Consider the following 15,734-nt stretch of genomic DNA (forward strand, 5'->3'; position numbering starts at 1 on the left):
GTTTTTAAGCTTTGTACGGACCGACATAGTGTCTACTTTTTTTTTTAAATTTTTTCAAGCGAAATGGAAAACTTGCTACGGCCTTTCATCCGGTAAGAGTATGCAAAAAATAAAAAGTATATAAATAATCACAAGAAAGTTTTAGTTTTACTAAGATTAAATTAAAATTAAAATTTATCCCTTGTTTGTCTGATAATTTTCTTTTTTTTTGTAATTGAATGTGAAAAAAATCGCTTTTCATATTCATACGCGTACATTATTTTATGTTTAATATTAGATTTTTTTTTTTCGCTAATTTCGCTGATTTTTGAGAAGATTTTTTATCATCACGTTAAAGCCCTAAAAACCATATATACGCAGCAAAGTGTTCTTATACTTTGCCTAGGTCAACAACTTGAGCATTCTCTGATTAGCAATAAGAAATGATTCCTTTATATAAATCTAATTTTCAATTTATTTTTATGTTTCAGTTAACATAATTTTGTGTAAAAAAAGTTCATTCAATAATGTATTATTAGGGGTTTTAAAAAAAATAATAATAATAAAAAACAAAAATAAAAATGCTTATGTTATTATATAAAAAATAAGCGTTTTTCTCCGTAGATAATTATGATTTTAAAATGAATCAAGAAGAGAAATAGAAACATCAAATTGAAAAAAATTCGAATCCTGTTCCGCAAAGTTCATTTCGAATGAACAAAGAGCTCGTTCATTATTAAAAAGAAATTCATATAAATTAATTTACGAAAAGCTCACCGATCCTGTGCTTATCTAGGTTTGCACTAATCCGCGTATATCATTTAGATTGTGACAACTATTGTTTGTGCTATCCATGAACAGAACTGAACTATCGGTAAAGCCCGTAGTTAACGAAGGGCTTACATTACTTACATTAACGCTTGAAAAATCACCCGTCGTGTCCGCCAAGATGTCGTCACCGAAATTCAAAAAATCCCCCAAACCGGATCCAATTGTTTGCTGCAAAGTTTTTAGATTTTTATCAGCTATTTCAATAGCACGTTCAATTTCGTCGCTTTCATCTTGATGTACTAAAAAAACAGACAATAAATACAACAACAATATATTTGAAATTAGTTTGGTTTTTTTTTTTTAGAAAGACTTACCGGTAGTAAATAATTCCTTAAATGCATCTTCTGGTAAAGAATTCAACACATTAGCTAAATCATGTTCTTCGAGCAGTGGTGCGTCACCCAACGGTATATCATCTACGAAAATGGGAAAGACAAATAAGGATAAGCTTAGGCTTTTTTATTGGGTTTTGCAGAAAAACTAATTTACCTGGATCTGTACCAGTTCCCAGCATTAATTCCGGGTCGCTTAATCCACCCAAACCGGTATCTTCCGAGCTAGCAGAACTATTTTCGCACATACTTAACATGTCTTGAGAAATGAAATCATCGGCCGTTGGCAAAGATGTAGTGGATCCCATACCGGATGACGTAAAATTTGAATTGGAATTAGTATTGAAATAGTTCAACTGATTTTGCGACGTTGTCATGCAAAATTGTGTCGCCAATTCGCTCATTTCGTGGGAAATAAAAGGGGAGCAGTTTTTTTGATTACTCAAACCAAAATTCAGTAAAGTTTGCGACAACTGCAGGGTGCTGCCGTTAATACTACCACAAAGTGGTACTAATGCAGGCGGTGCTAATGTATTAGTGTATTGCTGTTGTACGGCATTCACAATTTGAGAATTACTACACGACGACGATGACGACTGATGCGAGTTACTGGCTATGGATTCCAAAGATGTCGTGCTACTCTTCCTCTTCAACACCGTCGATAATGGCGGCAATTGCGTTACATTCGCCGGCGATACTATGAGATTTGTCGGCGCAGCTTTTTTACTCCTCTTCTGAGGTCGGGCAGATGCGCCGCTATGACTGCCAGATAACTTACGCTTTCGCGCAGCCGTTGCATCTGTTTGCAAAATTGTGCGTTTCACGTTAGACTGCAGCTGAAGCTGACTTTGATGCTGTGGCTTTCCTTGGAATTTCATTCGTGGTTCCGGCATTAAGACTCGGGTCGGCGATATCCGCTGAAGTTTTCGTTCATCTACGAAACGATTGTATGCGATTCGTTTTCGAGCATGTACAGAACATAACGGCAAGTTGTGCGTTACATCAAAAGCAGGCATTTTGCATTGTGTGTTATCAGCAAACTTTGCTGTACACGGGGCAAAAATTTGCTGAACTCCATTATGTACAATATGTTTAGGGCAGTGCGAGCCCATTTCAAGACTCCATGCTTTGCAACCGTTTACACAACAAAGTTTGAGATGTTTAAACGGTCTACAGAATTGTGAGAAATGAATTAAAATGCGGTAGAATTGGTCCAAATAGGTACGGTATACTTACTCTTGCATCTCCTGATTATTATATTTTCTCAAAAGACGATCGACACATAGCAGACGTCTCTTAGCCAATTGCATAGGTAATCCTTGCAGCGATCTTATGGACAGCAATTGCATTGCCTGACGTCTCAGCTGCTGCTTGTACAAGCCAAGGCGTTCTTCTCGAGCGAGAGAGTGATTTAATTGAGCATTTTTCAGATCACATTCATCGACCGAGGAGGCGACATACTTTGGCACTTGCAGCAACCAATTATTTTGCAGGCAATACGGCAAACCAGTATCGGTGGCCAGCAAACTGATATCGTTGTTCACTTCTTCTTGCGACATTTTTATTACGGCCACAGCCCCTTTTAAAGTACTTCCTGTCTGCCAAGTTGGATAATCCAGATTGAGTACTTTTCGTGCTTTCTTTTGCGAGGCTGGAAGTACGGCTGACGACGGTGTGCCTTGCGGTGGCGTTTTCGTAGTTACCGCCATTTGAATACGGTTGGAGATAATTGCGGCTGCAATTTCAGTTTCAGCATTGAGAGCCTGTGCTGTGTGCTCTGCTTTAGTGGAAGACTTTGTATCCTGTGCCATGCTGGCTAAAATATCATTCGAGGCGGGTACATTTTTCATTTCTTTGATCTGTTTGTTTGCTGGGGGCAAAGCAGCCGATGGCGCCACAGCTTTTGCATTGCTTGACAGCGAAGCTTTATCTGATTTTTCTTCCGAAACCTGACCAGCGGCTGCTGACATCCGAAATATCACATTAACCGGTATTTTGTTCAAACTTTCACTATTGGAATGTTTCAAGGGATTGTCGAAAGCTTGTAGTGGTGGAGGATGTGGATTTTTCGAACTTGTTGTTATTTTTTTGGGCTTCTTCAGACATTCGATCTTGTTCAGTTGCTGAGCCGTCGTGTTCTGATGGAATTTTGAGGGCGGCAATTTTGCGTTAAGGCTTGCTGGCGGGAGTGGAGATGTGTGCACCACAATCGGAGCCACTTTAGCCATCGCTGTAGTACCGGAAGAGCCACCACCAGTACTCTGCGAAGTGGGTGGTAAACTTACCGTTAATATGGGCGACGAGACGGGCGCGCTTCCACAAGTCGTCATCGATGATGCCGTATCTAATAGCAATGGAGTCTGCCATAACGACGGTGTAGGTGTATAAAGTGGTGGTGGTTGAAGAGATGGTGGCGGCGGTGGTGATATTATCGATTTGATTTCTTCTGTCACGGGCGAGTTCCCATAACTATATTGCTGCTGTGTCTGATACAATTGCTGATGCTGCTGCTGCGGCTGCTGCTGCTGCTGCTGCGGTCTAACAATGCATATGTTCGTTAACTTTTTATTACCGTTTGAAAGCTGAGCTGTTGTTTTTGCCGCTGCCTGTGGTGCTTGTCTTATTACACCTTTGTTAAAGTTGTTAAAGTCTACTATTGTTGCTGATGTGGTTGTCAGTGTTTTAACTACAGGTAAGGTTGCAATTGTGTTGGCGTTAACAGGCGCTACCACAAATGCTTGCTGAGCTTGCGTTCGCTCGGCTGAGGAAACTGCTGCAGTTGCTGCTACCTTAATATTTGCATAACGTGTTAATGGTAACTTTTCTTGTTGATTTGTTATTGGAGATTTTGCCGCAACTATGTTCGACGTCGGCACCGTTATTATGCTAGCAGATGAACCATTTAGATCACTTAACCTGGTACGCGATTTCTATAAACAAATAGGTAAACGAATGAAACGGATCACGTCGATAAGATTACAAAAATGTACAAACGTATGACTGCTCAAATATGACCAATGACTGATACAATTTTAATCGCGAATAAAATTACAATTGCCCTAAAAAATACGCCAGATCCGAAATCGTTATAGTAAAGAAGAAGAAATTAAGAACTTTGCGAACGTGATATTGTTTCAGCATTCTGCGTTAATCTTACTAACTACGAGCTTCCAATAAAGGACGAAAATGAAGGGAAATAATAGACTCCAACGAATCGCCCTAACCAGAAATATGTATAATATATACGCTATACTATATATATATATATATACAGTAAAAGTTCCTTATTCGCGGGGGATACGATGCCGCGAATACAGAAACCGTGAATACGGAACGATAATTTATATGGGATTATACGGGATACGTAGGTGACAAAATAAAAAAAAATCAAATATATAAAAGAATCAATTTAATTGAATGCGAATGCGAATGCGCATTTAGGTTTTCCCCCTTTAGGCAATTTGTTATTTGGGGAAATTACTTAGCTGAAATGAACTAGATTTGGGATTTTCGCAACAATACTTTATTCGTTCCTTTCATTCTGTTTGTTTACATTCTCGAAAACCGCGAATAAAGAAATTTATAGCCGCGAATATGGGAATTGGTCGCATTTTTTTTATCCGCGAATAGTGAAACCGCGAATAAGGAACTTTTATATATATATATATATATATATATATATATGTTCCTAAGCTTCTTCTGGAAATTTAATTTTCGTAAAACTCAGCCAGTGTGTATATAGTAATGGACTTTTCAACAGGTTCTTCTAGTCTGGTTTACGTATGCCCGGAAGAACAAACGAATAGAGAGAAATGGGGTATAGGCTTTAGCGTTGCAAAATTACGAACAGCATCTATAATCAACGTCAAGGCAGAAGGAACAATCCTTAGTGTGAGTGCCTTGCCCATGTCGGTGATATGATTCGGAAGTATAAAGCTTAATATGTTCGCTATTGTCGGTTGCCGAGCATTTGACATGTTTATGATGGTTTAGTGGTTGCACTTGTAATTCAGATTCGCATTGCATGCCAGTATCTATCCGAACATGCTTCCTTTCCCTTTTGTTCTTTTATTTGGATTTCGTTCTCTTTGTCTTGTTCTTTAATTTACATACTTCACAAATTGAAGACGAATTATTCAGCGTAAGATATATTTTTAAGAGTCTACTTCACATTCCTCTTGAAGTTTATTGCATATGCGTAGACAAAAATAATATCAGATTAAAATAAAGGCCAGATAATGAAGGAGAGAAAATCGCAAGATTAGATTTGATTGATATTTTCTCATGAAACGTGACCTGAATCATTTATTATAACTGAACTCCTGACAAATTTCGGTTCTTTCAAGATATATCATGATTCAGTATTGGTATCAGAGCAGAAGAAACGATAACAGACTCACGATATTTCACGAAACTTTTAATTGCAAAGGATCAAAGGAATTAAAAGAAAGATTAGGGAACTGTATGCTTAGAGATATAAAATTCAATGTGTGTTATTTGGTTGCGTAATCCACCGTAAAACAAACAAATTGACAAATTTTACAGACACCAATTATGACCGCTTTCGTCAAGTTGATCTTGGTGTTAGTGAAAACGAAGATAAATTTGAGCTTTAAGGCATTTGAAGTTGTCAACTAAGACAACTTATGCACTTATGGGAAGCGCCCATAAGTGCAGTGAGCAAAGACTTGAAAACTGAAAGCTAATAAGATAAAGATAAACCATTTGTTTGCATTGTCGCAATAAATACGACTCGGTCTGAACTGTTTAAAACGACAAAAGCCTCCACGAAAACATAAAGAGTCTCATAACTTTTTCGCTCAATTTTGATAGAATGATAAGACGCACACTCTCTTGGCCCTATCAAAGAGCTGACATTAATCATCGCGCAACGATTAGTGATTGACTGCAGACCAAACCAACTTGCATTTTCGTAGATATTTTGAAAAGTGGTTTGCCTCAATTGCAACGAAATAAAGACGAAAACAAAGAGAAGAAGAAGTTGTTCTAAAAAGCTATTAAAAATGATTGCTCAATGATTCGATAGATAAATGGATTGGTTGAAGTTTAAAGCTTCCAAGAATTCTCACCTGTATATTAAATAAAACGGGCGGTAGGTTTGGCACAGTTTCTGTGAACACATATGGATCATCAGCTACGATAGCCGATGATTGCTTTGTAGTATTTTCAACGTTGTTTTTATTATTATTAATGACGTCACTGCTGTTAATTCTTATGCCAGTATTGTTGTTGATGCGATTAGACTTGTTGGTTATAAATCTGGAAGCTTGCTGACATGACATGTCCAAAATGGCTAACAATATTTTAATTTTAATTAATTTACGTCTTTCTTTTTCTCTTTACTGTATATTATTGTTGTTGCGTTTCTTCGAATTCATTAACGTTTCCCTCTGCTTTTCTTAAGTAGATATAAAAACTCTTTTAACGCAGCAGCATATATTCAACACAATATCATCTAAATATTTATACTAGTAGTGTATCTGAAACACAAAAAGAAACAAATAAAAACAAAACGAAAATAATTTTCATATTTTTGGTTACAAATACAAAGGCACGCAATACCTATTCTTTGTTTTCTTCTCTTTTTCTTTTTTGCTTTTTTTTCCAAATAAAATGAAAAGATTTAATGTCCGCATACATAAATGTACATATCTATCGTACACGTCCGTATACTCGCACACACATCTATTTCAATATATTCTCATTAAATTCACTCAAGTGTTGTTTGGTTGTTTGGTTTTATTTGTTTTTTGTTTACTTCTTTCTCTCTGCAAACATTGATAAAAAAAAAAAATGTAAAAAAGCCACCTACACTTTCCTAGCGTTCGTTTGTCGGAATAAACTAAACGAAGAGCGAGTGAAATGCGCTTACTCGCCAGTAGGTTAAAACCCAGATACAAATACTCAAACGCATGTAAATAGAAATGTGCACAGCTATCGTAAAACGAGCCGGAAAGAGAGAGAGAGAGAGAGAGAGAGAGAAAGACAAAAAAAGTTAGTTATTGTAAACGTAAACAAAAATACAAAGAAGAAAACGCTATGGGAAAATAACACAGACTCGAAGCGAAGGAAGAAATGTGAATCATATATTCTGTGATCTTGCACGAATTTCGAACACCCACCATTATTGCATAATCTCCGCTTTTTTGGGGAAAGAGGACGACGGAACAATGGGGGCATTGGGGAATGCGAACAAGCGAGATAAAGGATAGATGGAAGGGACCAAAGCTTAGAGTCTCCCGTTCGTTGCGGGTGCAAAGGTGTGCGATCTCTGTGTGTGCCATAAATGAATTATCAAAATTAACATACTCTCCGCTCTGATAGAGTTTACAAAAACACCAACTGTCGAACATAGCGTTCTATTGATAGGAAAGAAACGACGCATAACAACAACAATGCACGACTATGAATGAGAATGACGTACTTATGCATATGAATGCATTGTTATAGTATACTTGAGTAAAACTAAGTAGGATTGCATTCGCGCTTCAGGTCGAATCTTGGACACTCGCTACACACGCAACGCTCTCTTTTTAGATTGCGCTTAGCTAATTACTTATTAATTATTTTTTTATTTTTGATTTTTTCGTTCCAATGCAACTCTGACAATCACCCATAGCCCTGGGGAAAAACATTTACGTCCGCAGCTGCACGTAAACAAAGTGATAAAGTAAAGAGCCTATGAAACAAATAACAAATAGCGCAATAATAAATCAATTAAATAGAATACAGCTAATAAATGTTTGCCTTTAATGCCTTCAGAGTGTTCTGTTCAAAGTCAATGAATTTAATTTCCTTACACATGTTTTACGTGAACGCAACGAAAAACAGAAATTTACAAATTTTGAATGTAAATTAATTGAAGAGAACTGGCGAACTGTGTAACCAACACGACAACTTTCGTGCACTCCCCGAAAAAGGAAACAAATATTAATTCTTCTTGTACGTTTATATTTATCTAATGACGTGATTCTTTTTATGCATATCTTGAATTCGTCATAAAGTTGCTTTCAAGGTTAAAAATAAGAAACGAAAATGTGGCCTAAGGTTGCTTGCTACTACGCTTACACAGCCCACACCGTTCTGTTCAATTGGGACCTGCTGAGAAGAGTTTGCACTTATCAAACTATCAAGACTTAAGCGTGGATTCCACTGACTTTCGATGGTCGTAATGTGAAGCCATAAAAAATTCTTAACCGAAACACAAACAATACCTAACAGAAGTGTAATATACGTTATATGCAATAGATGGAAAACTTGTTACGAACACAAGTCGCCAACGTACGTGAAATTGCCTCAATAGTTTTGCAATTGTACGCGAAAACTTTAAGCGAACAGATTTGCCGACATTAAGGGCAATACGGGTGTGAAAAAAATTCAGACCGGCTCTATGCGAGCAAGCTCGCCGGACATCGTTAGGCACCGCGAAATGATATACCAGAGCACAATTTCGAAGAAAGTGTACGATTGCATTCTCTTAAAGGTGAAATGGCGATGAAGCGGATACACAACTTCCTTTATGTTACACGAACAGTTGGGACAAACTTGGACTAACCTTCAAGTCAAATGGTTTGAGTAGAACTATTTAAGAGCGGAAAACCCGCGTAGATCGAGCCTTTTATTCAAATATCTGCAATCAAGTTTTCTCTAATGCGAATGTAACTCTATATATATATATGTACCAAAAAGGAGTTACAGTCTAGCATAAACGATCATTTCGTCGTCTTGGTTTGTTTAGATGTTAAGAAAAAATTATGCCATTAAGGGTATTTGACCTTTCACTGGTAGTAGTTAGCGAATAATGCAGGTCAAGCCGTGTGAGAAAATCAGTTCTTTGAACTGGCCCGTGAAACGCAATGCGCTAACTATGGATCATTAAAGTGTGTAATCTATTGAGAAAATGTGTTTATAAAATGAACTCGATAAAGAAGAAAACAAAGGAAAAAAAAAGAAAAAAAAAAAAACAATTCCCACATTCATATAACCGGTTGTACTACGGTCAGCTGGAGAGCCAGTTAATTGGCTGCTTTGACAGTCAGCCAACCGAATAGTGAGTCGGGTAAACTGAAGCTTAGAAAGCCAAAGCAAACAAATCCAAAAGACTTTGATTCTTACAATAGATTGCGGACAAAGAAGAAACAAACTGTAAATGATAAGAATACTTACTCTTCTATAACAACAACAACGTACACATATTATATAAATTGAAAGAATGAAAATAATTGAAATTAACAAGAGAATCAGGTATGGTGATGATGTGAGTACGACGGTTTTTATGTGCATACGCAGCAAACGGGAGAACACGTATTAAAACACGATGACACTAAAAAAAATTATTACGAACTTAATAATCATATTGACATTGACAACATTTTTATGCATGTATGTGTGAACGATTGCCGTATATATATATATATATATATATATATATATACATATAAATAGATATACGTCATAAAAATTAATGAGAGTATACTTGCGAGAGTGTTGTTGTTGTATTGAAACAAGTATTGCTTGCATTCATTTACATAAGCGATAGTATTGTGTTCTGAAACTTTTTTTTTTTTTTTTTTTTTTTTGATATTTCAAATTGTCATTTTAATGCCATCATTAAGTACAAATCGTGAAAATGAATGCTATCAGCGCTAATATGGATATCTAAACTGGCAATCATATTTAGGAAATAAATATTAAGTGTTTTTCACAATTTAAATTCACAAAAACCTTACTCGTCGTAGAAGGCGATTCAAAATATTTCTATCTAATTATTGTCTAAATGTTTTATTTCTTTATTTTTTTAAGATTCAACTGTGAGCTTTTAATTATGAATAAGTTAGCCTTTCTCACATTCCCCGTCGAAATATATGAACTTTGGCCGGATAGAGTTTAAAACTCTTCCTTAAAGATAATTATGAAGTGCGTCGGCATTTGTTGAGTGACTCACACACTCAATCTCTCTGTGTTTGTTTTAAGGGCTTTCATTTTATATTTATTTATCCATTCAATATGCTATGAGTGTTGTTGTGGACACACGCGACTATATGCAGAGAAAGGCAAAAGCGTGCAAGTTTCGGTATATTCAATCACTCGATCCATTGAATCGGTTATCGTAAAACGAAAAGACCTAGAACATGATTTAGATTGAGGGACACAGCGGTGCCAAACAACACTTGGATTCGAGTCAGCCTCATATCCGAGAGCGAATAAGGCGTCTCATGGCCCTACCATAGCTTACGTTACAAGTGGAATAGTAAAGTTGATGTACGCACTTGTATAAAGACTTAATATGAAAATAAAACAGCTTTGCTTGGCTGAGTGTTATCATATTGAATAAAATGGCTTTATGGATGATGGCTTTTTGCGGTTTCTGTGGTTTTTGTATCGAACAAAATGTTGCCATGTGTTTATTTGTATTCAGATATCTTGTTTTTTTTTTCCTGCTTGGAATTAGTTAACAAAGGTAAATATTAATACCATTTGTTTAAACTCTCGTAAATTTTCGAAACGAAAACAAACTCGCAAACTGAATATTAGCAAAGGATAAAAGAAAGAAAAGTATAACACAATCGACTGCCGAAATGACGAACGATGATATCTTGCTAAGAACGAGTAGAAGAGTAAAATTAAAACAGAATTTTTACCTTGAAACATATAGGTCTTTATTAAAGATGTCTTGGAGAAAAAGTTGAACTCGTAAATAAAGATGGGTAACCATACTATAGTGAGCCACTAAATTCCCTCATATGATCCCAAAAAAAGCGATCCGATCCGAATCATATTCAGTGGCGTCCACCCTTGGGACAAAATAGAGAAGTGTAAGAAAATTTTAGCAAAACATCTTGGGGAAATGTAGACTGAGCACAAGAAAACAAGATGGGCGGACGTACGGACAGACGTGCATATATGCTTAGATTTAGAATTACTTTCTGAATCGATCGGCATACTAAAAGTTGATTCCATCTCAAGTCCTTCTGGGCAAGGTATTTACTTGGAATGCATTTTCCAACTCTGATGGGAAACCTGCGATGACCGCTAGACCCCAATAAGGGCTTTTTCCATCCACACACGGATATTGTTAAAAGGATTCATAAACACCTGTCGGCCGTGAATGTATATTCAGTTATTTCATATCGTCGACGGATAGTACGCCAAATGTACGACCCAATTATGCAATAATTTGGATGAATTCGGTACGTTCAATATGTCGAATAGGAAGTACAGCATTTAATGAAAATCGAAAAGCGTGAAAGGCTTGACCAGTAGCTTCGCTAATATAAAATGAACGCTAAATAATCAACAACAGTTGCACTTCCGCTTTAGAACTCTGAACTTGATATATTTAAGAAAAAAGGAATATATTTATATAACGATACTTGTATATATACATTTGACATACGCAAAAACAAATTTACTTTGTTAAAGGAAGCATATACTTGCGGAGAAATACACTTAGGTACGAGCTTTCGATTGTTATCACCGGCGTTAAATACTAATTTGAATATTTACGTAGAAGTTGCAGATCATCTTCTATATACAACTGCCTAAATGTCTAAGTATATGCGTAATATTTTTTCAGTATATAAGTGTTGGTAGCTATACACATGTACGCATGTATAAACATGTTTTTTTCCTTTTTTTACGATTTTACTTATGTTCTTTTGTTTCGTTTAACATCTGCGACAGCTGCAAGTTGCTGCTCCAACATACATTAAAACCCTTAGCAGGATACACATATACACATTTACAACGTTCATTTTACATCCATCGTTGAGATCTCATGCACAAGTGATGTTACATACACGGAGTCTTCACAAATATAAGAAAATCCGTTAAAAAACGCTCAACAAAATTAATTCATTACGACTCTACAATGTGTTTGATTTCATGGCATAACACTACACAAAGTTTTATGAATGCTCTTCCTGTTGCCACATATATATTGGTTGATATAAACATGTGGATTTTCTTCAATTGAAAAAAAAAAAAAAAAAAAACGGCAAAACTTCTCATAGCACTACAATTCATTCCAATCATCAGTTCAACCAGAAGAGGTAATTGACTGGCGAACTGACTCATTGATATTCATTAACCGCAACAGCATAAATTATTGTGCATAAGCGTGTACGCTTTTTTCAAAGTGCACAAAGCAGCTTACATACATGCACAGTCCCCCACACATGCCGCCAACAATAAACAAAAATACATAGAACCACAACAACCATCCGTACAACCGGCCGACCTTTTATCGTCATTTACATTTACTTATGCTGTAAATAACTACGTACACATTTCTGCAAATAGACGATACATATGTATATATCAACATGAATATATATCTATATATCTATATATATTTACTTATTGTTTTAGTGTCGCCCTTTTCTCTTTGCTTCGAATTTCAATGGTGCTTTTTATGGCTTTCAAAGAGTTATAAAACGAAATTTGTCTGGCTACTTTTTTCACTTCATAGATATCCGTAAAACACTTTTTTTTTTTTTCTTCTCTAATTCCATATATTTCATATATGTTCGTGTATATACATTCTATTAAGTTCTTCCTTATTTTGCATTAATGTGTGAGTGCAGATATTTTTTATACACATTCATTTGTTTGCACTTTAGAGCGAAGAAAAAAACAATACAATAAATAATACCAACACAAAAAATTATTGTTTACTAAACAACACTCAATAATCTCATCCATCCGACGGAGCAAACGAACATCTCAGAGAATAAAGTCAAACTGTAGACGAAATTGAGATATTGTAGCAAAAGTAAAAGCAAAAACAAATTCACAAAGCTGCTCTTACATATGCGTTATGTTGAAAAACAAAGGCAAGAGATTGAGAGCGAAATCGAGAGTACGCAATCGAACATAGAGAATTTAAAAAGAAATGCTTCACAGGGGGAAGTGTAGCTACATGCAATTGGTACGCAAATACGTCTGACTAATTATAAAGTTTTTTCAACGACTTCAACCTTTTACCATGAACTACATTTTGAATCTACACTTAAGTTTACTAACTCACACAGATTCCGCATATCAATTATATAACAAACAGTTAATGACTTAACAAAAATGACTTAATGACTTTGCAAAGATCTCGAAACAATTCTTTCTATAACCAGCCACGCCGAAAGTCAAAGACAAGAAGGGTTGGATTTCTCGCCTTAAACCAGCTATGAAAAATATGTCCCTTTCGCGTTGCACTAAAATAAACAAAGAAAACCCTGTAATATGTCTCGATAAAAATTCTGCGTCAATTCACTCTATAATAGTAACTTCTAGCCTACAACAGGCATGCTCCACTTCTCGAAGAATTCTCGCATATTCTCATAGACATTTTGCAGATACAGATGTGAAAATAATTATAACGATCTTTGAAAAGATTTGCGCCAGCAGTGTATTATAATGTTAATGAATATCGCATATCTCCAGTAAAGTGTTCTCAATAAAAAACATATTCCACGGTCCCTAGCGATAATTTCAAACAATATAGAGCACGTGGAAGGACTTTACTGCTAGACGATTTTTACTGCTTTATTATATTGTAAATATTTTTCAAATTTTTCAACATTATAGGCGAATTTCACATTTGCTAGACAAATATTTATTAAATGATGACATTTCAAATCTTTTGCCGTCAACATCTCTCAGACGAGCAATATTTTAAAAACTAAATCAATTAGAAAATTGTCTTAGAAAGTAAGTTAATTAGTTATATGCTCATATTTAATTTCAGTCCAGATTTGTGGAAATTTTTTTCCCACTTTCTGATTCGATACTAGATTGCTTGTTGAAATTTTGGCTTCACATTGTTGTTTCCGTATGTAGCTAAACTGTCGGCGAGACATAAGCGCTTTCTGCCCTGATGGTGTGCGAGCGTTAACTATGCGTGCAAATTAGTTTTTTCTCTATACGATAATATAGGCGATCTATTAAGATTTCCCAAGCAAGTACAAACGTCTACGTCAACTCATGATATCGCGACGATCAGAAAGATCAAAAGAACTACCATTCCTAAAAAGTAATGTTACAGCGTTTATAACACCTTTGGCGCGAATATCTCCTGATTATTTGTTTGTTGCAATCAGCTCATTGTTCGCAAACTTTTTACAAAAAGAAATTAAAAAATTGTACTGAAACATAAAACACATCTTGCAGAGTTAACCGTGCAAGTTAAGCGAAGCTTAAAGAGAATTTGTGTTAATTTCTTTTTTCAAACATTTAACAAGCAAGTTTTTAGGAGATGTTTGTCCGAACGTTATCGCTGCTTTGATTTGCATAACAAACAAATCGAGAAAGTTGGTTAAAGCTTATTAACCCACGTAGTTGTTGTAAAAGGCAGCAAGCAATTCAAGCTTCTTAATATTTTTGAATACCACCGAAAGATGACTAACGGAGTTTATCCATTAAGTAATAAGAAAAGGTAATGCTACACAAGTTCAATATAAGAAGCAACTTGAACGCTCCCAAGAGTAGACATTTTCAAATTTTTAACTTTTTCAACAAAAAAAAAGAAGCAAAAAGAAAACAATATTAAAAGGTATGAGCAAATGGAAGTAAAAACCCTCTCCAAATATTGCTTTCCGTTTTTACCTTTTAATTGTAAAGCTAAACCAAATAAATGAATCATCAAAAGTCTCTAATACAGTACTCCCCGAAAAAAACCATTAATTCTCTCTCCTACTTTTCGATAATCCCGTTGAGAAGTGTTTTTTTGTTTTTTTTTTTTTTGTTCAAATGAAGGATAAGTCAGAGTGAGCTAAATTAACGAAATTTTTGCGCCAATTTTGCATTGAAACTATTTTATACACAAACACAATATACTTCATTAAAAAAAAAAAAAAAAAATGTTCTCCGTACATACACATTGCGTTTTTTAACCTCTCTTCTTAGTATGTATATTTATTTATTTTCTGCAGACAAAACAGACCTGGGAATTTCTTGTTTCTTTTCACTCCTTCCCTTTGGATTCTTTTTTTTCGTTTTCAGAGAAAAATGTTCGCAACTGCACAACTTTATTTAATGTTCAAATTCCTTTAGAAAACAAACGTAATTTCGGTTAATTTCTTTCTCACTTTAGTATGTGAATCTTATGATTGTGTTTCAGTTTTTATTTTTTCATTTCTTTCTGCGTTTTCCTTTTTGCAAACAAATTTAAATCTTTGTTAATAAGTTAACATTAATTGAGAAATGACACTGCGCAACTAAAATGGCCGACAGTTCATTTGATTTGAATGATATCTCTCACGTCTATGGACATTGTTGCCAATCGTTGCCCTCGTCCAATGAAAAATCAGTAAGCGTTCATTATTCGACAACGTGCTGGCGCGTAACGTATCAGCTGTTTTTCTGTCGCTCTAATACTATCTCAATGTTCGCTGTGTTTGCTATTCAAGCTACGAGGTCTTTTTGCAAATACAACCTTTCAAATTATCTAAGAACTTTTCAAATTATAACTGTATTTATTAACTGCACTTTTCTGCATTCATGTATGCATTTTGCCGGTGTGGCTGACATCAGCGCCTGTTAAACAATCGAAACAACTTTAACTTTTTGCAGACTTTT

The 15,734-nt window shown here is 35.5% G+C and overlaps 1 protein-coding gene across 5 annotated transcripts; it reads right to left on the reverse strand.

The window, feature by feature from the left end:
- Window positions 1-592: 592 nt before the first annotated feature.
- Window positions 593-15,398, reverse strand: LOC119634678. 5 transcript variants are annotated; one of them, XM_038028970.1, is made up of 7 exons: window positions 12,522-13,385; window positions 12,449-12,454; window positions 6,233-6,643; window positions 2,379-4,072; window positions 1,300-2,312; window positions 1,125-1,226; window positions 593-1,049 (listed from the first exon to the last, which is right to left on the reverse strand). In XM_038028970.1, exons 3-7 carry the CDS (start codon window positions 6,443-6,445, stop codon window positions 772-774), a joined length of 3,300 nt encoding a protein of 1,099 aa, XP_037884898.1. In that variant the 5' UTR covers window positions 6,446-6,643; window positions 12,449-12,454; window positions 12,522-13,385; the 3' UTR covers window positions 593-771. The 5 variants fall into 5 exon arrangements, with proteins under 5 accessions (XP_037884898.1, XP_037884896.1, XP_037884899.1 ...); XM_038028968.1 differs by lacking the exons at window positions 12,449-12,454; window positions 12,522-13,385 and adding an exon at window positions 15,100-15,398; XM_038028971.1 differs by lacking the exons at window positions 12,449-12,454; window positions 12,522-13,385 and adding an exon at window positions 15,034-15,398.
- Window positions 15,399-15,734: the final 336 nt, after the last annotated feature.

Source organism: Glossina fuscipes, unplaced genomic scaffold (genome assembly GCF_014805625.2).
Source record: "Glossina fuscipes isolate IAEA_lab_2018 unplaced genomic scaffold, Yale_Gfus_2 3, whole genome shotgun sequence".
Taxonomy (NCBI): Eukaryota; Metazoa; Arthropoda; class Insecta; order Diptera; family Glossinidae; genus Glossina; species Glossina fuscipes.